Here is a 25894-nt window from a genome sequence, read left to right as displayed (position 1 = left end):
GAGTCCCCGATGGACCTTTCTTGTCTTACACTTGGCTGGCTATTTTTGTTGCTGACCCAAAGCCACTTTACTGCATCTGGGCTGAGAACAACCCACCTGACCTGGTGCCTGTGGTTCCCCAGAGAAAGTATCCCCATCCGGGTGTTGCTTGCCTCCTCCTGCAGACTAGGGGGCTGGTGGAAGAGCTGCTGTTTATTTGGTGTTATTTACGTTTATAGTTATTTACGTTCTTTATAGTCCACCTTTTTCACTGAGACTCAAAGTGGATTACACAGCATAAGTCAATACAATAATTGACTGGGACAGTCAGTAAACAATGCAATAGGGTAAGTGTAACAGAAATTTGGAAACAAGCAGAAATCCAATACAGTGGTGGAAAATGCTGGAACAAATCAATATAGCATTAGATTGATAAGACATATTAATAGCAAACTATCCAGTAGCACTATACTTGCAGCAACAGGCAGTATACAGTGGTATACTACATCTCTCTGAACCATTTACCTAGAGTACAGCCCTGTTACCAGTGTATGAAGCCCACCCTGAATAGTTAAATTTTGCATAGTTTGCAGAAAGCCAAGAGAGTGGGAGCATTGTTAACAGCTTCAGGGGGGCCAGCCCATAAGGTGGGGGCCACTACAAAGAAAGCCCATGTACAGGCAGCTGTTTATTTTGCCCATCTGTGGGGCGGCACCTGCAGAAGGCCCTATTCAGATGAGTGAAGTTGCCATGGTGGAGCACAGGGAGAGAGGGGATCCCATAGATACAAGGGGCCAAGGCCATGAAGGGCTTTGGATGTGATAGCCAAAACCTTGAACTGAGCTTGGTAACTGATGGGCAGCCAATGGAGTGACTGCAGAATGGGAGTAGTATGCATACTCCATCTTACTCTTGATGATAATCGAGCTGTGGCGTTCTGCACCAACTAGTCTCTGAGTTGACTTTGAGGGAAGAACTAGGTAGAGTGCATTAGAGTAGTCAACTCTTACTGTTACCATGCATCAAATTCCACATAAAATTAAGAAAATATATGTAAATATATGCCTGCAACCATGTTGGGGTGGTGGAATAATATGGTACAGCCTGATCTTGTTAGATCTCAGCAACTAAGTAGGATCAGTACTTGGATGGGTGACCATCACAGAAAACTGCAGAGGGAGGCAATGGCAAACCATCTCTGAACTTCTCTTGCCTAGAAAGCCCCTTGCAGGAATCACCATAAGTCCGTTGTGACTTAGTACACACACAGAGATGAGCCATTTTACGCATTTCCATTTATTCAGTGATTTTTGCATAATTTATTCCTGCTGTGCCAGTCATGGGAAGGGCCAACGAGCTGAACAGGGCACTGAAATCTCCCCCCACCCGCAACCATTGGCGATTTTATTCAGTGACCCATCTGACTGCTGTAACTGGGGGAAACACATCGCCTCTCAGATGCCATTATGACTAGAAACATGTTTTTAAAAAGAAGTATACCAACATTGATTCTTAGCAGCAGAATGTGTAAGGATCTGCCAAGCAACTCTCAAAAGACTTCACTGCAGGCAGTAAAAGAACTTGTATTGTCGAAGGCTTTCACGGCTGGAGAACAATGGTTGTTGTGGATTTTCCGGGCTGTATAGCCGTGGTCTTGGCATTGTAGTTCCTGACGTTTCGCCAGCAGCTGTGACTGGCATCTTCAGAGGTGTAGCACCAAAAGACAGAGATCTCTCAGTGTCACAGTGTGGAGAAGATGTTGGCAGGTAATTTATATCTACTCAGGAAGGAGAGTTTGGGCTGAGTCATCCTGTATCTAGATCAGGTATCTGTATCTAGACCAGGTATCTAGAAATGGAAGTTTACCCTCAAGTTCTTTCTCCATGGTGAATTGTATGTTCAGGTGGATATTGTTGAGGTGGTTTAAAAACTCTAAAAATTCTTCCTCACCGTGGCTCCAAATGATAAAGGTATCATCCATGAACCGGAACCAGACTGTAGGTTTGTGGGGTGCTGATTCTAGAGCTGTCTTTTCAAAATGTTCCATGTAGAAGTTTGCTATAACTGAAAAACACCAGGCTAATAAAATACTCTACATCCTACAATAGCCCTGCAGATAAGATTAGCATATTAAGCACCAATACATATGCAAAAGAACCTCCTCAGGATACAGTGAAGCCTCCCTCCATTAGCATTCCACACCCTGGGAAACTCTTACAGGATGACTCAGCCCAACCCCACCGTCCTGAGTAGATATAAATTACCTGCCAACATCTTTTCCACACTGTGAGACTGAGGGATCTCTGTCTTTTGGTGCTACACCTCTGAAGATGCCAGTCACAGCTGCTGGAGAAACATCAGGAACTACAATGCCAAGACCACAGCTATACAGCCCGGAAAATCCACAACAACCATAGTAAAAGAACTTTATTGAAAAACTACTAGTGTCATGAGCTTACTCTATCTTTCCCAGGATTAACATTCACATGCAAACATCAAGCATATATAGTCTTTCAAAGCATGGGCAAGTCTTAAAATCCTTCCCCCCACCCAGTCTAATGGTCAGCTAGGCTCAGCAGGAAAACAGCTGAACTGATGTATGGGACTTTCAAGGTTGTGGTGTCTGGGAACCACTGGGTGCAGTTCAGAAGAGCATACTGATAACAGCAGGAACAAATGCCTCCCTTGCATAGTTTCACCTCGCGGGCCTGAAAGGCAAGATGATTAACAGTTTCAGTCCAGTCAGAGAATAGCTTCAGCATTTAACCATAACCATAACATCAAGCATTAGACTATAGGAACAGCAGGGTGTTGCTGGGTATGGCAGGTGATGCTAAGCTCCTAACAGAATGTTAGGGTTTTCCTGTGTCTCTGCACAACATGCATACAGTCTTGGCAGTGGATGTAGAGGCAGATGAGTCTAGGGTGTGAAGGGGGGGGGGGGCTCGAGTCTGGTTCTAACATGAATTTTGTGAAAACAGGGCTTAGGTTACACACAATTCCCATTAAAAAGGTGTTCCTTTTTCTACACAAGACATTATTGATTTAATTCTGTTGGTGTTGACTAAGTTAGCCAGCCTTCCAAAAAAAGAGAAGACAAATTCCTAGATGAAGAGAGGTCTGTTTTTTCAAAAGTTTGTTCCCTACCTTTCCACCTAATATATAGGCCTGCAACTGAAAATGGTAATTATAGCTGACAGTGGAACCTCGGAGCACTGAGGCAGTGTACGTCTGATTATTTCATGCCAAAGTCACGGAGGAGAGGGCTCGTGAGTTGCCAAAGAAGGGCCTTTGGTCTGAGCCAGCAGAGGTCGTCTGACATTCTTCCAATGGTGACTTGCCTGTGGCTGGCTAGCTGCTTTCCCAGCGTCATAGCCATAATTACTTTCCCTACATCTCTCTGGATATTCTTACTTGTTTCTTGAGCTCTTTTAATGGTCAAAAGTACCTGTAGTCATTCTTATTGGTTGCAGTGATTATAGTTGTCTGGGAGGTCACAAGTTGGATGAAACTGTTTTTATTTTTTTAAGAGGACAATTTCCTGCATCACACATTTCATCTGTGAATGCATGTTACTTACGGCTCTTCCTCCTATCCAACCCTGCCCTCTTTCTTTTCTCCCTTCCCCACCACCACCTCTTTTTGGCTTCCTGTGTTTGCAGAAAAAAATGGACAGCCGGGAATATCAAGATGCCCAGGGATTTGCAGCAGATATTCGGTTAATGTTCTCTAATTGTTACAAGTACAATCCTCCCGACCATGAAGTTGTGGCCATGGCCAGGAAGCTTCAGGTAAAATGTGGTTAAAAAAAATTAAGTAAAATTAGAGCCTACCCCATGAGGAATACATTAGAATGCAGAATGGAAGGCTCCTGTACAACTCAAGAGTGTGTCCTTTTCTGATCAGCCTCCATTCAGGTTATGCACTTCTGTGTTTTCTGCACCTGCTTGGAAGGAAGCAATCCCAGAACAGGGACTCGTGCAGAGATAAAACAGACAGCCTCCTCTGAAGTGGGAGTGTGTATGAATCAGCTCCGTCTCTACATCAGGACTGACTGGATTGCTTCAAACTCACCTGATGCAAATGTGCTAGACTTCCCAATCCTTTGTGGAGGTTATTTATTTATTTAACAATTTATATACTGCTTTTCTGCCCTCATAACGGCTACCAAGGCAGCTAACAAGTTAAAATACAGAAAGTAGTTTCAGGTGAGTAGCTATGTTGGTCTGCAATGGAACAGCAGGATTTAAATCCAGTGGTACCTTAAGAGACCAACAAGATTTTCAAGGTGACTTCCGGCTTGGGGATCATGGAGGGCTGACGCAGCTCGGGGAGCTGAGTTGTCCGTGTTGCTGTTTGTGAGGGCTAGTGGGGTGCAGATTGCCTGCAGCCCCCTGTTCTCAGGCGGAGAACAGGCGAGTACGCTTAAGAGCCCGAGAGTGAGTTGATCTTGGCTGTGGGGGGGGGATCTACGCAACGATAACCCACCCAGCCTTGAGGTCCCACTTGTAGACGGGTGGCAAAGATCTCTGCAGCAGCTCTGGAGTCAAGCTTTGGCTTAAGACCTCCGTACCCAAGCTTCAGCACCAAATTGGGAAGACTGGATTATTTTAATTACTGAAACAGCTATTACAACCTGTAAAGAAGGACTAATAAGGTAAATATTGCTATCTCTTTGAGAAGAAAATCGGTAAAAGAACTGAATTAAAGTAGAAGATAAAAATTGCAAAAGATTTAAAAATTTACTGTGAATGATCCGGCAAAGTAATTGAGAAAAAAGAACTTTTTAGAGAAGAGCTAATGCGGAAAATAGATTATTGTTTACATACCTGCAGCTTGAAAGAGATAGCGAAGTGTGAGAAAGCTGAAAAATCGCAAGAAACGCTGAGCCGAGAAGAGGAACCGGAAGTGTGTCAGTGCAAAAGAGAGACTGGCTGGAAGCGGCCTTTGAAGAACTGGAAGAGGAAGAACGCCATTTTGGAGAAGGAAAAGGGCTTGACCTCAAATTGGACGGAAGTAGGACATTTTGGATAAGGGAAAGAGCATAAACTTCAAGTAAAAACCATAGAGAAAAGACGCCCAACATTTTGGATACTAGGATCGCTAATTTTTAAAAGATTTCGTTAAAATTTGACATTTATACCGAGAAAAGTAAATCAGCCACGCCACAGAGCTAAGGAAAAGAGCAGAATCGTGGGACCAAGGCAAAGCAAGCCCCACGATGTCAAAGAAAGAATGGCAAACGGCGCTGGACAGTCTCGACAAAAAAGTCGCAGAGGGGAATAAGGAGATCAAAGATATGATGCAAGAGATTGTGAAGGACATTAAGGAGCTTAAAGAGACTTTTAAATCAGAGATGGTGGAGCTGGTTAAAAATATTGATGAGGTCAAGAAAGAATTACAGTCGACGCAGCAGAAAGTTAAAACAGTGGAAGATGAAACTGACAAGTTGGCTGTATCACACAAGATAGAAACCAAGGGTTTGAAAGGAAGAATGGCCATGGTGGAATGTAAACATATGGAAAAACAACTTAGATTTCGTGGCGTCCCGGAAGTGGAAGGGAAATCAACCCAAGAGCAGATTTCAGAAATACTGGCAGAACTTTTGAACAAAGAATTGGACGAGGTAGCAGCCTTTCTAGATGTGACATACAGAATCAACTCAAAATATGCAGCACAAAAAAATTTACCAAGAGATATAATAGTCCAATTTACAACAAAAAGAATAAGAGAAGAGATTGTGAGTAAGCAATTTCAAAACCCTCTGGAAATTGATGGGAAAAGAGTGAGAATAATGAAGGAACTGCCTAGGGGGGGTTTGTTGGAGAGGAAGAAATACAGAGAACTAGTACAAATGCTGAAAGAATTGAACATTAGATATAGATGGGAAATACCAGAAGGATTGAGCTTTGAATTTCGTGAGATCAAAAGAACACTCAGATCTGGACATGAGATGGAAATGTTCATAAAGGATTATGAAAAAGACTTACCCAAAAGATCTAAAATTTGACTATGGAGTGTAAAATCATATCTTGGAATGTAAATGGACTAAACTCACCTTCTAAACGTAAAACCACTTTCCACTGGCTATTTAAACAACATTGTAATATAATTTGTCTGCAGGAGACACATATTAGGAAACAGGATGTGAAATATTTAAAATTTGCTAAACTGGGGAAAGAATTTGCAGCTGCGTCAAACCAGAAAAAAAGAGGAGTTGTTTTATATATTAAAGATGAGCTGCAACCGAAAATTATTTTAAATGATGCGGAAGCTAGATATATAGCAGTGGAAATAATTTGGAATACAAAGAAAATACTTTTGATTGGGATGTATGCACCTAATGGTGCTAAAGAGAACTTTTTTAAAGATTTACAGAACCAACTGGATGGACTAATATATGCTCAAATAATTCTGGCAGGTGACTTTAATGGAGTAACAAATTTGGACGATGATAAAAAAACGAAAGGTGCTCACAAAAAAAGAGGGCTTTTGCCAAAATCCTTTTTTGAAATTAAAGATCAGGAAAATTTGGAAGATGCATGGAGAAGAAGTAATCCTAAAACAAAACAATACACGTTCTATTCTTCGAGACACTCGACATTATCAAGAATTGATATGATCTGGGCCTCCAAAGATCTGGCGGTATGGACTAAAGATGTGGAAGTAATGCCTAAAGTAGGCTCAGATCATAACCCAGTAATGTGGAAATTTGGGAAAGGCACCAAAAGACGAGGATGGAGGATAAATGAAGATTTGCTGCAACTAGAAGATAATATAGTGCTACTACAAAGAGAGACCAAATTCTTTATACAATATAATTTAAATAAAGATGTTTCAGTTGACAAAGTTTGGGACACTTACAAAGCAGTGATTAGAGGAACTTTAATGGATTTAAATGCAATAGATAAGAGGAGAAAAGAAGAAAAAAGGCAAGAAATTATGGAAAAGATAAAGGCCAAGGCGTTACAATTAAAGAAAAGACCAGGGAAGAAGAAGCTGTATCAAGAAATAAAAATTTTGCAAGAACAGCTGAGAGTAATGAATAATAAAGAATTAGAGTGGGAACTGAAAAAATTGAATCAAAAGTCATTTGAAGGTGCGAATAAACCTGGGAAATATTTAGCGTGGCAGCTGAAAAAGAAAAGGGAGAAAAAAGTAATAACCAAGATTCAAGAAGATGGCAAGACGTTAACAGATCAATTGGCTATTAGTAGAGCTTTTTAAAAGTATTATGCAAAACTGTATCAAAGAAAAGAAGTGAATTTGGACACTATTGATCAATATTTGAACAAGATCAATTTACCAATATTATCAGGAAAATGGAAGGAAAAGTTGAATGCAGAAATAACGGAGATGGAAATAAAAGAGGCTATTCGGACGACTAAGTTAGGGAAGGCACCAGGCCCAGATGGAATTACGGCTAGGTTCTACAAATTATTGGAAAATGAACTGGCACCATTTTTGAAAGTGGTAATGAATGAAATTTTAAAAGGACAAAAGATACCAGAGTCTTGGAATGAGGCCAATATATCATTGATACCAAAAGAGAATCAAGATTTAAGTAATGTCAAGAACTATCGTCCTATTTCATTGTTAAATAATGATTACAAAATTTTTGCAAAAATTTTGGCGGAGACATTAAAGGACTGGTTAGTCGAGTTCATTGCAGAAGAGCAGGCAGGGTTCCTTCCAAACAGGCAAATTAGAGACAATTTGAGAACTGTAGTAAATGCTATAGAATACTACGATAAACATTGTGAAAAAGAAGTTGGTTTCTTCTTTGTGGATGCAGAAAAAGCTTTTGATAATATGAATCGGAATTTTATGTTTGCCACAATGGAAAGGCTGCAAATGGGAAAAGATTTTATTCAAGCAGTAAAAGCAATATACAGAGACCAATGTGTGGCAATTGTAGTAAATGACGATTTAACAAAAAAAATGGAAATAAGAAAGGGTACAAGACAGGGGTGCCCATTATCTCCATTGTTGTTCATTTTGATTTTGGAACTGCTATTGATTCAAATATGAGAAGATGATACTATAAGAGGCATAAAGATTAAAGAATTTACCTGTAAGAATATGACCAAACAGAAACAACAAGAACTAATGGAAATAACGGACTGCGAAGTAACAAATAAGGTAAAATATCTTGGTATTGAATTGACTGTGAAAAACATAGACTTATTTAAGAATAATTATGAGAAATTGTGGATACAAATAGAGTGAGACTTGATAAAATGGAATAAGTTGAATTTGTCATGGTTGGGAAGAATTGCAGCAGTAAAGATGAATGTATTGCCAAGGGTGATGTTCTTGTTACAAACAATTCCAATTATCTGAGACTCCAAACAATTTGAAAAATGGCAAAGGAAAATACCGGATTTTGTGTGGGCAGGCAAGAAACCTCGTGTGAAAATGAAAGTATTACAGGATGCTAAAGAGAGAGGTGGAATGCAGCTGCCCAATTTAAGATTATATCATGAAGCAATATGTCTGGCATGGATAAAAGAATGGATGACGCTGAAGAATCGCAAGTTACTGGCTTTGGAGGGATATAAAAAAACATTTGGATGGCATGCATACTTGTGGTATGATAAACTAAAAGCAGACTCTATATTTCTACACCACTATATTCAGAGAAGCCTCTTCACAATTTGGAAGAAGTATAAAAATTACTTACAAGATGGAATTCCTTCCTGGGTGGTTCCGTATGAAGTAATAGATCCGAGAACTGTTGATAATGAGCAGCAGTGTTTAACTTACAAGGAGATAACACTAGTGGAATTTTCAAAATTGAGAATAAAAACAGAAGAGGAGTTGTCTCCATGTTATGGATGGTTTCAATACAGACAGATCAGAGATCTTTACAATTCGGACTGTTTGAAAGGAGGAATAAGAATGGAGAATTCAGAATTAGAAGATGTAATTTTTCAAGAAGGCAAAAAGGAAATTTCAAGGATTTATAACGTACTTTTAAAATGGTTTACAGAGGATGAGACAGTAAAAGTCCAAATGGTGAAGTGGGCAATAAACTTTCATAAAGAAATAACAATGGAGGCGTGGGAATACCTGTGGAAAACGACTTTGAAGATTACGACATGTACAAGCATCAAAGAGAATGTCTATAAAATGATTTATCGTTGGTATTTGACACCAAAGAAAATTGCGCTAGGGAATACTAATATGTCGAATAAATGCTGGAAGTGTAAAAAACATGAAGGATCTTTGTATCATATGTGGTGGACTTGTGAGGTAGCTAAGCAATACTGGGGAGAAATAATAGAAGTAATTAATGAGATTTTACAAATCCAAGTGAACAAAAACCCAGAATTGCTGCTACTGAACTTGGGAATGGAAGATGTTCCAGTGCAACATAGAACATTGTTATTTTACATGACTACAGCGGCGAGACTCTTATACGCGCAGAACTGGAAAGTACAAGAAATACCAACTATTGAAGATTGGATTTACAAATTGCTGTACATGGCCAAGATGGATAAAATGACAAGGAAACTTAAGGATCTTGATCCAGGACAATTTAATGTAAACTGGGAGAAATTGAAACAATATCTAGAAAAAAAATGGGACGTGAAAGGAGAACTGTGGCAGTTCGAGAATTATTGAAATTTAATAAAAGAAAAGAGAAGTGACTTTACCGGGAAAGGGGAAATTTAATTATTAAAATCTAAGCTATTATTAGGGTTATGATAAATTTAAAAATCATATAGTATTAAATAATGGATGTTTTATTATGAATATACAAGATTAAGCTAGTTGGATATTATTCACAATAGATAGCTTAAGAAAGGAGTATATAATGGATACTTTTGTATAACAGACACCTTATATATTTAAAATAAGCTAAGAATAAGAAATGTTAAAAGATGTGTGTGTAATAGAATATTAGAATCTAAGCTAATATCAGAATTAGGATGATCATGGAAAGTAAAGAGTTTAATTAATGGAAAGTAAAATGGATATAATGTTATACTGTTAATATTATGATTACTAATACATAATATTATGCTAGCATTATCCTAGTTAGAATATATGGTTTAGTTAAGGAACATTCAACGGAAATTTTGTATTATAAAGATATATTTTGTAGAGATTTAATAAGCTTAGAAAAAAGATTATTAAGTGTGGGTTTAATAGAATATATGAGATACTGAGTAATTAAGTAATAATATAGACAAAGGGTTGGAAAACTGTTGGAAGTCAAGAAAAAGGGGGGAGGAAAGGGAGGGGGTTAGAAGTAGATTCATCAGGGGGTAATGTATGTATTGAATGATAATACAATCTAATCCAATAAAAATTTTTAATTAAAAAAAAAGATTAAAGAATTTACCTACAAGGTTAGAGCTTTTGCGGATGATGTGATGGTTATAGTGGAAGATCCAATACAAAACATGCCGAAGTTGCTTGATAAGATAAAAGAGTTCGGAGATCTGGCTGGATTTTATGTTAATAAGATGAAATCAAAGATACTATGCAAGAATACGACTAAACAAAAGCAACAAGAATTAATGGAACTTATTGATTGTGAAGTAACACATAAAGTTAAATATCTTGGAATTGAGCTAACTGCGAAAAATATCGATTTATTCAAGAATAACTATGAAAAGCTATAGATGCAGAGGAGTTAGCCGTGTTGGGGTCTGGGGGAGCTCAGTGGCACCTGGCGTGGGCTTTCGGGAACCACAGATCTCTTTGTCAGATGCATCTGGCAGGGAGAGCTGTGGTTATCGAAGGCTCATACTGCATTGGAATTGGATGGTCTAGCTGTTTGTCTGCTACAAACTAACAGGGCAAACTCCTTTGAAGCCAACTGATACACACACTAAAAGGAGATGTTTACATATACTAGCAAAGGAATGTTTTGATTGCACCCTCCCCCTTCCTCCCCTAATTGCCTCTTCTCTCTCCTCCCCTTCTCTCCCTCCTCTTCTGTATTTGACCAGTCTCTGTATCATGCATCTGACGAAGAGAACTTGATTCTCGAAAGCTTATGCTACAATAAAATTGGTTAGTCTTAAAGGTGCTACTGGACTCTTTTTGATTATGAAAAGCTATGGCAACAGATTGATAGAGACTTGATTAAATGGAATAAATTAAATCTGTCATGGCTGGGAAGAATAGCGGCAGTTAAGATGAATGTGTTACCACGGATTATGTTCCTATTACAAACAGTTCCAATTATTAGAGACACTAAACAATTTGAAAAATGGCAGAGGAAGATCTCTGACTTTGTGTGGGCAGGCAAGAAACCTCGAGTAAAAATGAAAGTTCTGTGTGATGCTAAAGAAAGAGGTGGACTGCAGTTGCCGAATATTAGACTATATCATGAAGCAATATGTTTAGTTTGGCTAAAAAAGTGGATGTCACTGAAAGACCGCAAACTCTTAACATTGGAAGGTTATAAGAAGTTTGGATGGCATGCCTACTTGTGGCAGGATAAAATAAAAGCTGATTCTATGTTTTTGCACCATTAGAAGGAGCCTCTTCACGATCTGGAAAAAATATAAAAAATATCTGGGTGAAGGTATCCCCTCTTGGGTGGTACCCTTTGAAGTGATCGATCTGAGAGCTATCTATAATGAAGAACAATGTCTACCATATAAAGAGATATTGATTATGGAACAGAAAATGATAAGAATCAAAACGGAGGAAGAGTTATCTTCCTGTTATGGATGGTTCCAGTATAGACAGATTAGAGACCTTTACAACTCGGATTGTTCAAAAGGAGGAATCAAATGGAAAAACTCAGAGTTGGAAGAGACTATACTACAAGAAAGTAAAAAGAAGATATCAAAAATTTATAAAATACTTTTGAAGTGGTATACAGAGGATGAGACGGTCAAAGTACAGATGGTGAAGTGGGCAATTAACTGTCACAAAGAAATAACAATGGAGTCATGGGAATATTTATGGAAAACTACATTGAAGATTTCAACTTGTACCAGTATTAAAGAGAATGTCTATAAGATGATTTATAGATGGTATTTAACGCCTAAGAAAATTGTGCTTGGAAATGCAAACATGTCAGATAAATGCTGGAAATGTAAAAAGCATGAAGGATCATTGTATCATATGTGGTGGACGTGTGAAGTAGCTAGACAGTACTGGGGAGATATTTTAGAAGTAATAAATGAGATTTTGCAGACCCAAATAAAGAAGAACCCAGAGCTATTGCTACTGAATTTAAGTATGGAAGATGTTCCTATGCAATACAGAACATTACTATTTTACAGGACGACGGCAGCAAGACTTTTATATGCGCAGAAATGGAAGGTGCAAGAAATACCAACTATTGAAGACTGGATGTATAAATTGCTGTACATGGCGGAAATGGATAAAATGACAAGAAAGCTGAGAGATCAGAACTTAGCAGAATTTTTTACTGATTGGGGAAGATTGAAAATATATTTAGAAAAGAAGTGGGACGTGAAAGGGGAACTATGGCAATTTGAAAATTATTAGAATCATTTTTTTTTATTCGAAGAGACAGAATCTTTACCATATGAAGTGAAGTATTAGCTAATTGTGAGCCTAAATTTAAGTGGATTTGGAGTTAATAGATATTGGTAAAATTAATAAAGTAGATATTTTATTTAATTGTTAGCTTAAATTTAAATATATTTGAAGTTAACAGATAGTAATAGATAATAGATTTTAAGTTAATAATAATAGATTTGATGCTAACAGATAGGGCTTAGTTTAACAAAGCAGAATGTAAACATGATATAATGAGTTCCAGAAAAAGGGGATAGATTAGGAATAGATTAAGATATAGGGTTGGAAAGCTGTTGGAAGTCCTGAAAAAGGGGGGGAGGGAAAGGGTGGGGGAAAATGATATCGAGATGTTATTTGAAAGTTGTATGTATTAATATTCTCACCTAATAAAAATTTTTTAAAAAAAAGATTTTCAGGGTGTAAGCTTTCGAGAGTCGGTCTGAAGAAGAGCACGATGACAAAAGCTTACACCCTGAACATCTTGTTCTCTAAGGTGCCATGGGACTCAAATCCTTTTGTTCTCTTGAAAATGGTTACTCTTACATCAAGCCTGGCATCAATTTAAATTTTCTAAGATATAAACTTGTCTTTATTTTAATTTTTAATTACATTTTGTGTGAAAAGAGTGTATCGCCCAGTGGAGATTCTCATGAAAGGAGGTGGCAGGCAAACCCTTCTGAGAAGCTGCCAGCTCTGCCTGTGGCATGATGGCACCATTTGGTTGCTCTCAATGCAAAGATGCTGCAAAATTGCGGGCTGAGGAAGGAGACAAGCTTGGAGTCACCCCAGGAGCCTTTATTGATGCACTTGATTTGTGATGATGTGATGGTGGCTCTGGAAACCTCACAAGTTTCCAAAGTGTGCCACAGCACACTGGGACATACACATATAGCACTGACTGGGACATACAATTGTTTAATACTTCGGCACACTGATTAGGTTTTATCTTCTTCTAGTATGTTCAGAGCTGTGTGTACTCTGAGATTTTCTTTCTTTTCCCAATTAAAATGGGTCACCCATAGAATACAAATTCTATAGCAAGTATTAAGTTATACGTAATTTATTCTTCCATATTTGCACAACATTCCAGTTTTGGTAGCCACAAGGGGGTTACAATTCCACAGGGCACAGTTCTTGCAGGGCGTTTTGTCCCCTGCTCTCCTGAGTCTCATTGTCCCCACAGGATGTCTTTGAGATGAGATTTGCCAAGATGCCAGATGAGCCAGCAGAACTGCCACCTCCACCTCCTCCGGCAGCACCAGTGGTGAGCAAGAGCACCGAGAGCAGCCACAGCAGTGAGGAGAGCTCCTCCGATTCGGACAGCTCCGACTCTGAAGAGGAGAGAGCCACACGTCTGGCAGAGCTCCAGGAACAGGTGAGAAGCTCCCACTGTTCTTCGCAGGGTTACTGGCTGAGAGTCATCCCCAGCGTATTCGAGGCAGGTTCTGATAGGTCAGCCCTGGGTCACATGGCCACTGAAATTACTGGCCCACTGAAAGGTTTTACTAGCCCATATCATGACTAGTTATTTGTAGTTATTTAAAAAAAAACACCTTTGAAAAATTTCCCTCTCTGTTCATGTGAAGGTGATTCTTACCTCAGACAACCAGGTGAGCTTGTAATGTACCTTTTTGTCCTCATTGTTGATGTGAGGTGTCAGAGAAACCCTCATGTAACCATGGACACCAGGGGAGCATTATGGTTGAGTGAAGATTTGAACGTGAACCTGTTCTCCCCTTACCCAATCAAAGCTCTTATGTCATTGATTCCAAACCTTTTTAGAGTTGCCACACACTGTCATTATTGGCTTAAGTTCACCCCCCCATGTAATAAATCAATTTGAAAATTATCTCTAGGTTAAAACAAAATGATTTATTTTTAATAACAGTCATGCTTCATTCAATAAAGGACAGCAACCTTCATGCAGACTTGTCCTTGAAATTGCACATACCAGCTTAAAAGTCTCACACTGAAATGACTTTTTTTCGGGCCCCACTTCCCCCCTTTACTTTTCAATGCTCCCCAAAATTTCTTTTCTGGGAATTGCCCACAGGATCCTTAGGATCCTTGCAATATTGACTTTTGTCCAGAAAAAGTGCTGGACAGCATTGTGAATTAAAACTAACTTTCTTTTTAGAATTGTTTGAGAATTTTGTTATACCCCTTGAGATCATTGGTGACACATTTGGGTGGGGGGTACAAAGAAGCAGAGAGAATCTCTCTTCTCTTTTGTTCATAGCTTCCCAGGTGATCAGTCCTGGGCTGTTTGGTCTAGGAGAAATGGATATAATTCCCACCTATGCCAGAGACCCACTGCAGAAATTTGTGCAGACTCCTTGGTCTCTGTTTCCCATCTCTAGAAGGAGCTGGAGTTGCTGAGGAGGGTTGTTAGGAGGAAAAATGCAATTGTAAAGCATTTTGCTGTTTGAGTGATTGGCACTGGAACACCATACTGACTTGTATGTTTGGGGATATTTAGCAGCTATGAGGGCCGGTAACTCATAACGGGGAGGGGACAGTTCTCAGTATTCAGTGGGAGATCAGGCCTCATACTTCTGGGAGTGTGATTTTGTGGCAACGCAGCTCCTCGGATCCCCTGCCCCTATACCCTTCCTCACCATCAGGAATCGCAGTGTGGACACAATATTTGCTTCCCTTGCCTCTCTTCTTGTTCACACAGGATTGTTCCCGATCATTGAGGCAGTGCTACAAGGTCAATGACTCCCAAGACTGGAATGGATGGAATGTATTTGTTTATTTTATTTTTTATTGATTTCTTTCTTATTGTACAGATAAGTGTTCTGTCATCTTAGTATTTAGCTATCAAAAGCTCTGAGAATATCATAATAAGATCTGTTGCACTTTTCTGGTAGTCCAGTAAAATTTCATGTGGGGGTTTCAGACACCAATGGAAGTTGCTTGGGGTAGGTGGTTATCAACAGCCCCCCCTCTATTAAAACAAAGGCAAGAGAGGAGACAGACAAAGGGAGGCTGACCAAGCACAACTGCAGCCAGTGTCCTTTTGCTGTTAATAATTGGGAGGAAGAGAGAAAGCTAGAAGGAACAGCTACAGGCCTTGGCCAAAATCCCCTCTTAGTCCTCTTTGCTGCCTTTTAGCATGTAAAACATAACAACAACAACAACAACATTTGATTTATATACTGCCCTTCAGAACAACTTAACACCCACTCAGAGTGGTTTACAAAGTACGTTATTATTACCCCACAACGATCACCCTCTGAGGTGGGTGGGTCTGAGAGAGCTGTGACTGACCCAAGGTCACCCAGCTGGCTTCAAGTGGAGGAGTGGGGAATTAAACCTGACTTTCCAGATTAGAGATCCACCGCTCTTAACTACTACACCAAACTGGTGTAGTTAGAAGATGTTAGAACAGGTCCCATAGTAACTTGGAGTCTTGACTCTGAGAGAGCTGAAGATTACAGCCGTAAAAGCGTCTACAAGGCTGCTTCTGCATGGAGACTTCAAAAACTGGCAATTGCCAAATTGCTATAGTATTATAATGATCTGTTACAACAATATACTTGTCTTCAGGTTTCATTTTTAGTAACAATCACAGTTTTAAAACTAATCTCTAGCCTTTTCCATTATGAACTTACAAGGGAAAATGTGCAGCCGGCCTATTTTGCTGTACAATTTTCTCAGGAAAATGTTGAAAGATTTAGCTTTTTAAAAAACAGAAAAGAAAGAAAACTGAGAACTATTACATTGTTGCATCTGATGAAGAGAACTGTGATTCTCAAAAGCTTATGCTACAGTAAAGTTGGTTAGTCTTAAAGGTGCTACTGGACTCTTTTCTGTTTTGCTACTGCAGACTAACACGGCTAACTCCTCTGGATCTATTGTTGTAATAGATCACTACAACAATATTACACTATAGTGATCTGTTAGTTACTTGTTTTTTTGTAGAAGTAACCAAAATATCTATATAATAATAACATTCAATTTATATACCACCCTTCAGGACAACTTAACTCCCACTGAGCAGTTTACAAAGTATGTTATAAAGGGCTGAATGTTTAAAAAATTGAAAATGAACACATGAAGAAGTCTTTGCATGAGAAGCCTAAAAGGCGAGCAGCTCTGCCACCCATACTTAACCCTGTCCCCCACTTTGTGCTCCAAACCAAAGACCCCTGCCTGGGTTGACCCAGTGCTAGGAAGCAGAGACTGGCACTGGCAGTGCAAACCAACTTCTGCTGGGATGGAGCCTGGAGCAGCAGTGACTATGTAGTTTTCAAACCATGCTGCTTTTTCTGGTGCCAGAAGTGGCTGCCCCCTTCCCTTGGGCCCACAAGGCTTTTGCAATATTTTTTTAAAAATGTCATTTTCATATCGCTATATCAACTTTCCATTACAATAATAGATACAGCGGATTCCCTGAATTTCCAGCTTTCATTTTTTAAAGTACATCTCTTGCTTCTTCCCTTGCAGAGATATAAGGGGAAAGGAATATCTCTGCAATGGAAGCGGCTAGAGACTTATTTTTGTTTTAAATGAAAGCTGTGAATTCAGAAAATCTGTTGCATTTATCATTACAACAGTAGGTTGTTATAGAGATGTGAAAATGATGATTTTGCAAAAGCCAGGAGGGGAGAAAGGAAGGTGGTGAGAAAGAATTGTTTGATGGTGATGACCGTCCACAAAAGTGGGTGGAAGGTTGGTGGGAGTGGGAGGGACAAACAAAACCAAAGAAAACATGGGGGGGGGGAATTGACTTAAAATCTGCTTCCAGAAAAAGATTGTGGTAAAAATGCTTTCAAAAGAACTGGGGGGGGAGGGGAAACCAAGAAAAGCAAAGCAAAAAAAGTATGTGGAAATCAGAGGATAAATTGAAGCAGAGGGGCCAGAATTGACAGAAAAAACGCATGTGGAAAACTCCCAGTTCGGGACGGATTGCAGTCACTGCCGGCGCCAGGGTTTCTGGTGCCTGCGGCCAACCGCCCCCCGCGCGCGCACACAGACTGCATGATGATGTCATTGCATGTCATCGCACAGCACAAGCCGGGGGCACTGGCCGGCGGATGGCTGGGGTGGTGGGTGGAGGCTGCTCCGCGCTCTGCACGCCGCTCCAGCAAGCGCCTTGTGGCTGCTGCGCCCGGCTGGGGACGTGCGGCGGCAGCAGCATGGGGCTGGCTGGCTGGCTGCAGCAGCTGCGACCCAGCCACGCCAGCTCCGCAGCGCATGCCTCTGACCCCAACACCCCCTCCGGCGCCCCTCCAGAGACCTCGTGCTCTGAGGCCACCGCCTACCTGGCCTCAGTGGGCGCGCCGGCCCTGACTGCAGTGAAGTGTGGGAAACCACAGAAGCAGAACAGAGAGGGGGTGCTGCCCTGTGGATGCTTCAAGAACCGCTGCTGTAAGAGAGCCAAAGCGGAGCAAAGTATCCCATGTGGAAGCAGCCGAGATCTCCCTTCCCAGACGCCTTTCAATAAAAGTGACAGGATAGGCTGGAGCTTCCACTGGATCCAGGCTTATTAATAGTCTTCCTTTGCCAATCAAGTTAGTCTGGGAGGGGCCATAACTCCATTGTGGAACACGTGCTTTGTGTGCAAAAGGTTTCCAACTTGGTCCCCAGCATCTTCAATTAAAGGATCTCAAAAAGAGTCCAGTAGCACCTTTAAGACTACCAATTTTATTGTAGCATAAGCTTTCGAGAATCACATTCTCTTTGTCAGATGCATCTGACGAAGAGAACTGTGATTCTCAAAAGCTTATGCTACAATAAAATTGGTAGTCTTAAAGGTGCTACTGGACTCTTTTTGATTTTGCTACTACAGACTAACACGGCTAACTCCTCTGGATCTAAAGGATCTCAGTCATGCTGGGAAAGATCTCTGCCTGATACCTGAGAGAGTTTCTGGAAGTCCAAGTAGATGGCTTGGACCTGTATGGATCTATTGCCTGCCAGCATAAGGCAGCAGCACCTGTTAGTCTGATAGGCACCCCCTGAGAGGGTAGAAGTGTAGCCAAGTTGGGTTGTAAACCCCAAGGACGGGCTTTTTATTGATGTAGTGCCAAACATATATTAGGAAATGTATAAATGTTTGGGGATGATAACCTGAGAGACCGTGGGGCCTTCAGGGGAAAGTGACAGTAACAATATTTTCAGAAAATAATTAAATTCCTCCTTGCAGTGTTCCTTTGAAAGGTGTCGCTGGGGGCACCTGTTTGCGGCATGATTATGTCTCTCAGTTGTGCTGCTTGAACCACCATATTTACCATCTGTGAGCTCTAGTTTTCAAGGGGCAAGTTTCTAATCTTCATAGTTGCAGAGATAAAAAAAAAAAACATTTTGGAAAGGTGAAGGCGGTGCAGCCACTGAGGCTGGAGGTGTTCTAGAAGGAGGGGGCCTGCGGCATCCAGCAGGGGCATTTAAAGTCTTTGCAGCACAGCCTTAACTACTGTCCCTGTGGAGAGGGAACCACCAATGACACAACTGATCATCATCTTCCTCCCTGTTTGATATCATAACTTCTGACCGTCTTTTGTTCTATCGTATTTGCCTGTATTTACTTTATCGTTCAGTCTGTGTCCCACCTAGTCCTTAAGGCTCAGGGTAAGTTAAAATACAATACAGTGAAAAGAGCAAGACTGAGCAAATTGAAAGGATCCCAGTTCTGCTTACTGCAACCATTACATGCCACTCAGACAAGGAACTGGAAAATACTGAGGGCTGGACATTGCCAGATCTCTAGAGAAAGGGAGCCCCACATTGTGTGGCTGACCCAGAGAACACCTCTTTCTGCAGCTGTTTTTCTACCATGTTTGCATCCCACAGCAACAACGCTGAGAAGTAGGCCAAGCTGGCAATTTGCTCATGGCCTGCCTGGAGAGCTTCATGCCCAAGGGGGGATTTGAACTCCTGTCTCCCTGATCTTTTCTGACTCCCCTCGTTACAGTTGCTCTTGTCAGGTTTGGCAAACTGCCCTTACTCCCAGGTGGCCACCAGCCTTCTCGCTATCCCTGTTCCTGAGTCGTTCAGAGGACTTTGGCTCACAAGAGCTTGGCAGGGGAGTGTCACCTCTTGCTGAACTTCTCTGTGCCAGCTTGTTTTTAAAAGCACAGGTGCAGAGCTGGCAAAAATGGTGGCAGTGCTCACCCCCACCCCACTCCAGCTCTTCCCTCTGCAGTCATTTTCAAAGCTTGGCTGTAAGGGTCCCTAGGGCATCACTGCTTCATACTCACCCCCCCCCCCCACTACCCCCCTACCCCCAACTCCACGGAACTCAGCTGACAGAGCTCTCTTGCTAGAAGACAGGCTGGTTTTCACAGTGCGGAGCTCTTGTGAGTTACGGTTCCTTTCTGCTGTTTGTTGAATGCATGAGAATATCAGGCGGCTTATTGATACTCAGCCTCTGCACGACTGGGCTTAGGCCTAGTCTGCATATGCAGCCAAATGAGAAGAAAATGAGACTACAGGTGGTGATGGGGGGGTATCATATTTTTCAATGCTCCCCTATGTTAAATAAACCACTTCCTTGCAAGAAGAAAGCTAGCACATTAGGGAGGCGCTGTGATGGACCTGATATGCTAGCCTTCTTGCAGGGCCTCTTATATGGGGAGATTTTAACATTTTTATCCCACCCCCATCTGCAGCCAAAGTGACCCAGTTCACTCTCCCGTTCTCCTGCATGTTCAGGCTGTGCCTCAGTGCTGGAAACGGGATGGTGGGATTGCACATGCAAGGGCACAGCAGCCATTTTTCGACTCACAACTGAGAAGTCCTCCCCCCATCATGGCCATGTGCCATGGATGAGAATTGGCACTTCACTGTGAGAGTTGTACACACAACAGCAGCTGTGATTTGCACGACTGTGGCAACTTGGGGGCCAGGGAGGAACCCGTTCAACTTCTAGATGTAGATGTTAACTTCTCACCAGGGAAATTTCTGCTGTGACTCTGGTAGTGGACGGGCCCCTGCACCAGGCCAGCCACCAACTTGCATGGAGGGTTTCAGCAAGTGTGACTCATTCTAGAAATGAGCCAGGGTTTGGGCTGCATTTGAGCATCTGTGAGTCCATTCACACATCATGTTCATCTCTGGGTGGTTGTGACATCAAGTGAAGACTTGCATGTGTGAATGAACCATAATCACTGTACAACAAATGTTCCTATCACCCACCGCTGGTTCAAATGAAATGTTTTTCCAATGAATTTATGCAGATGTTTGACTGAGAGTTCTTGAGGGATAAGCAATTGAGTAGTGAGAGATCCAGATCTGTGTGAACTGTCCCTGCAAGGAGATCAGAACTGCACAGGGCCGTGTTTTGAAGGCCTTGACCTTCTTAGCTTTGATCCTCCATCTTCCCTGCCAGCTGAAGGCCGTGCATGAGCAGTTGGCTGCCCTGTCCCAAGCTCCAGTGAACAAACCAAAGAAAAAAAAAGAGAAGAAGGAGAAAGAGAAAAAGAAGAAGGACAAGGAGAAAGAGAAGGAGAAAGAGAAGCACAAGGCAAAGGCAGAGGAGGAGAAGAAGGCAAAGGTAGCCCAGCCAGCAAAGCAGGCGCAGCAGAAGAAAGCCCCGGCCAAGAAGGCCAACAGCATCCCCGCAGTGAACAGGTAAGGAACAACATGGGCACGGTGTGTTGGCTGGGTGAGCCGAAGGCAGGTGGGCAAACCCCTGGGAAGCAGCATGGCTCCCAGCCTCTGGCATAGTAAAGCCCACAGAGACTCCTGACGGTTGTGGGATGTTTTAAGATGGAAGCTTTGTCTAATGCCTGTGGCAGTCTTTGTCAGGGAGTTTGTACATACACAGAAGCAACGCATTCACACAGGCCTGGTGCTCTTTTTGCACTCGAGTAAGCCCCTGGTGCTTGCTGTTATATCAGCACTGCTGTTTCTGCCAGTCAGAGCAGGCCCAAAGCACAGCCTGTAAGCAGGCTTATCTACCAAGCTTCAAAGAGCCGGTTTGGCACTCTGGTTAGCAAGGACACCAGCACCAGATTAGTGCTAACAATAATTAGGGGCCAGACTGTAAGGAATTCCTGCCGGATGGGGAGGAGGAGCATCGGAGTCCTGGGATGCTACTGATCAGCTAAGCGTGGTTTGGCGTTCAGGCAGTTTTGTGTCTGCCTTGTGCCACAGGAAGGCCCAAAGGAAAGAAAACAGAGAAGACAGTCGCTGGCAAGCCATGTGTCTGAGCACAGTACTAAATAGACGTTGCTCAAAGAAAATACTGACATGTGTGCAAGAAAATAGATACATCTGTCCACGGGTAATACAAGCCCTTTCTGATTCAGATGACACTTGGGCCATGCCTCTCTGGTTGCTGGGGTCTTCCTCTGTATTTTCTCTGGCTTTTGAGGCTTCAGCAGGCATTGTTCTCAATCTCAAACGTTCTTAGGGAAGGGGCTGATTAGATGGCGCCAGTGGTAGAACTTTTGCTCGGCATGCAGAAGGTCCCAGGTCCAATCTCCAGTAGAGAGGACCAGGAAACAGGTGATGGGAAGAACCTCTGCATGAGACCCTGGACAGCCACTGCCAGTCAGAGTAGGCAGTAGTGACCTTGATGGACCGACGGTCTGGTTCAGTATATGGCAACTTCATGTGTTCTTGTACTGTAGCTGACGAGAGCGAGAAGCATCCCTTTCCTTTTAAGCACAGTTAACATTCTGCAATAGGGATGTGCACTTTGGATTTCCAGTTCGGAAAGATTTGGGATTCCCAAATTGACTCCAGCATTGCTGAGCCATTTTGGGAATCCTGAAGCAAAGTTTTCTGAAGCGATTCGTATAGCTTCAGGAAGCTTTGGGCAAAGTGGCAGCAGCTGGCCCACAGTACTTTTCTAGCCATTTGCATTTGTAAACAGCAAGAAAAGTTTCAAACTTCCTGCCTCACCGCTTTTTGCAGCCGATGGGAGGGGAAAGAGCGACCACTCCCCCACCCCCCCCATTGCCTGAAAAAAGTGACGGGCGTTTGAAAGCAGCAACACTTTTCTTGCCACAAGCATTTCTTGCTCACCCCCTCCCATTGGCTGAAAAAAGCGGTGGGGCAGAAAGTTTGAAAGCAACACTTTTCTTGCCAATTGCAAACTGCAAGAAAAGTGCTGCTTTGAGCTTTGGTGTGCTCCGTAAAGACTCCCTGCAGTTTCTGCTGGTTGGAAGAGTGTTTCTTATCCGTAGTCCATTTTAAAACTTAAGCTGATTAAATGGGCTGCTATAATGGCTTCTTTCCTCTGCACCAAGCAACATACTGGCTTATCTTGTTCAGCAACTACATTGTTGGGATCCCTGACGCCCCCTGTTGGCGTCGGCAGATCCACTCCCAGCAAGAGTGTGCTGAGTGGGTCCGTCTTCCCCTCCCAGCCTATCACCGGTTGCTGTCTCCGGTCTCAGGGCGTCGCTATGCCCCCTCTGCTACTGCCCGGTGGGGCTTCCCTGTAGGCCTCAGAAAGAGTGGACTGCCAGGGAGTTCCGGCACTCCTGGTCTTAGGTCCACTGAAGGATAGCTCAGTCCTAGAAGCAAGGCCTGGCACCTGTTCTCTCCTCCCCAGCGCAGGTCTGGAGCCCTTCTCATATACCCTCCCCTATTATCAGCCCCTCCCAGCCTCCCACATGCCTTCCCCCAAGGTGCTCCCTACCACCTTAGCCAGGTGCGGCCACACCCCTGTGTTCCACCCTGGCTGGCTCATCCCATTAGCTCTACCTCCTATCCCTCTATCCCTTCCCCATTCCTGGTCTTCCCTCTAGGTAAGCAATAGCTGCCCTTTCCAATCAGGGGCTTGGGAAGCCCCTTGTTGCCCCGCCTCATCAGAGGGTCATGGCCGGTGGTGCACCTGGGCCTTGCTGCTTCCCTGCTGGGGTCGGCAAAACCGGCTGGGCTGTGCAGGCATCAGCTGTTCGCTCCGCCGGCGCTGCTTGCTGGCGCTTCTTCCTGGCCGCACCTGGGTCCCACCTGCCAGCCAGGGCTGGGCGTGCTCTTGCCCCAGCAGGCCGGCCGGCTCTTGAGGCTGGCCTTCTGCTGCCTCTGCCAACTGTGGGGCTGGCTTGGCCGCGTTCCCGCCCGGCTGCACTGGCTCTCTTGCACCCTCGACGTTCGTTCCGACAGTGCCTGGGGCAGCTTCTGGGACCTTCCCAGTGGTGCCGCTCTCCCTTGCCTCCTCCGGCCAGTCCTCTTCACTGCCCTGGTGAGTGCCGGCCCTCTCAGCCTTGGGGAAGGCTGGGGAGAGGGTCAGGGAGCGGGAGGGGCTATCCCCAGACACACCCCTTCCCCTCCCTTAAAAGACTGCTTGATCTGGGTTCGTCGGTGAACACCCTTGACACGTAGTCGGCGTTGGTATGTTGTCGGCTGGGCTGGTGGCGAACTAAAAAGCTGAAAGGCAAGAGTGAGAGATACCATCTCAGCACCCAGGCATTGTGATCTTTCAACTAGGACATCCGTAGGAGAGGAGAGTGTTCGGTCACCAACGAAAAGGGGTTATTCGAAAGCTCCTATGGCCCATTTCACCGCCAGGGCCTCCTTCTCAATGGTAGCGTATTTCTGTTCTGCTGGTTGCAATTTATGACTCAAGAAGAGGATGGGATGTTTGCAGCTGTCGAACTCTTGGGACAGGACGGCTCCTAGACCGGTGTCTGATGCATAGGTCTTCAGGATGAAGGGTTTGTCGAAATCTGGATCTTGGAGAATGGGGGCACCAGAGAGGGCGGTCTTTAGGTCCAGGAAGGCCTGGTGGCAAGCTGGTGTCCAGTGGATTCTGGTAGGTTGGTTGTTCTTCAAACTATCTGTAAGGGGGCTGGCACAGCTAGTGAAGTGTGGTATGAATTTGCTGTAGTAGCTGACAAGGCCTAGAAAACTCTGTAACTGCTTCTTGGTTGTCGGCTGCAGGGAGTTTTCTAGTTTTGCCACCTTGTCCGGTAGTGGCCGTAGCTGTCCTTTCCCCACCAGGAATCAGAGGTAATTCAGTTCTTGGATCCCGAGTTGGCGGGTCCACTCCTGGCAAGGGTGTGCTGAGCGGATCCATCTTCCCCTCCTAGCCTATTACCAGTCGTTGTCTCCAGTCTCAGGGTGTTGCCCTGCCCCCTCTGGTACCGCCCGGCAGGGCTCCCCTGTAGGCCTCAGAAAGGGAGTTCCGGCACTCCTGGTCTTAAGTCCGCCGAAGGATGGCTCAGTCCTAGAAGCAAGGCCTGGCACCCGTTCTCTCCTCCCTGGCCCAGGTCTGGAGTCCTTCTCATATACCCTCCCCTATTACCAGCCCCTCACAGTCTCCCACGTACCCACCCCCAAAGTGCTCTCCACCACCTTAAGCGCAGCCACACCCCTGTGTTCCACCCTGGCTGGCTCATCCCATTAGCTCTACCTCCTATCCCCCTATCCATTCCCCATTCCTGGTCTTCCCTCTGGGTAAGCACCAGCTGCCCTTTCCAATCAGGGGCTTGGGAAGCCCCTTGTTGCCCCGCCTCATCAGAGGGCCATGGCCGGCGGCGTGCTTGTGCCTTGCCGCTTCTCTGCTGGGGCGGGCAAAACCAGCTGGGCTGCGCCTGCACTGACGTCGGCTGTTCGCTCCGCCAGCGCTGCTTGCCGGTGCTTCTCTTTGGCCATGCCTGGGTCCCACCCGCCAGCCAGGGCTGAGCACACTCTTGCCTCAGCAGGCTGGCCAGCTCTTGAGGCTGTCTGTCTGCTGCTTCCGCCGACTGCGGGGCTGGCTCGGCCGTGTTCCTGCCCGGCTGCGCTGGCTCTCCGGCGCCCTCAGCGTTCCTTCCAGCAGTGCCCAGGCCAGCTTCTGGGATCTTCCTGGTGATGGTGCGGTCCCTGGCCTCCTCTGGCCGGTCCTCTTCACTGCCCTGGTGAGTGCCTGCCCTCTCAGCCGTGGGGATGGCTGGGGAGAGGGTCAGGGAGTCCAGGGCAGGAGGGGCCGTCCCCGGACATACATTTTAAAGTAGTCATGTTTCCACATGGTTAGGATTCTCCATTCTGCATTCATTTGTCAGTGACGATGTCTGCTCACTTTCCTCGGTCAGTCACTATTTTCCCTGCATTTTTTTATCTCATGCACCACCAGAAGGCTTTTTAAAATCTGTAATTGCTATAGTATTATAGTGGTACAACTCTATAGCATTGTAGCAATTAAAAAAAAAGTCTGATGGCATGTTGTGGTAAATGGCAGCTGTTAAGAATGTCATCAGTGAGAGTAATATACCTTTTCATCCATATGCCATGCTAATGTGCGTAGACTGCATTCTTTTGGTCCTAGTTTGCTATGCTCTTTTCTGAGAGAGGGACAGAGCATGCCAAGGATTGGGAAAACAAGCAAAGTGGATGTTCAGAGGGTATCTCATCCTCTTGGTGGTGGAGAATACCCTTAAATCATAGCTGACTTATAGTGACCCCCTAGTGGGGTTTTCATGGCAAGAGACTAACAGGGGTGGTTTGCCATTGCCTGCCT

General features: G+C 43.7%; 1 protein-coding gene across 4 annotated transcripts in view; it reads left to right on the top strand.

Moving 5' to 3' along the window:
* Positions 1 to 25894, top strand: part of BRD3 (bromodomain containing 3) — a 93396-nt gene that overhangs the window by 51671 nt on the left and 15831 nt on the right. For 2 of the 4 annotated variants that reach the window (XM_054997426.1, XM_054997425.1), the window contains exons 7-10: positions 3642 to 3770; positions 13679 to 13870; positions 15176 to 15241; positions 20831 to 21072. In XM_054997426.1, coding sequence (XP_054853401.1) covers positions 3642 to 3770; positions 13679 to 13870; positions 15176 to 15241; positions 20831 to 21072 — 629 coding nt within the window. The remainder of the gene's footprint in view (positions 1 to 3641; positions 3771 to 13678; positions 13871 to 15175; positions 15242 to 20830; positions 21073 to 25894) is intronic. The other 2 variants (XM_054997429.1, XM_054997428.1) reach the window with 1 other exon arrangement.

Source organism: Eublepharis macularius, chromosome 14 (genome assembly GCF_028583425.1).
Source record: "Eublepharis macularius isolate TG4126 chromosome 14, MPM_Emac_v1.0, whole genome shotgun sequence".
NCBI classification, from domain to species: domain Eukaryota; kingdom Metazoa; phylum Chordata; class Lepidosauria; order Squamata; family Eublepharidae; genus Eublepharis; species Eublepharis macularius.
The sequence above is the reverse complement of the archived record's forward strand: the minus strand, read 5'-3'. Positions and strand labels throughout refer to the sequence as shown.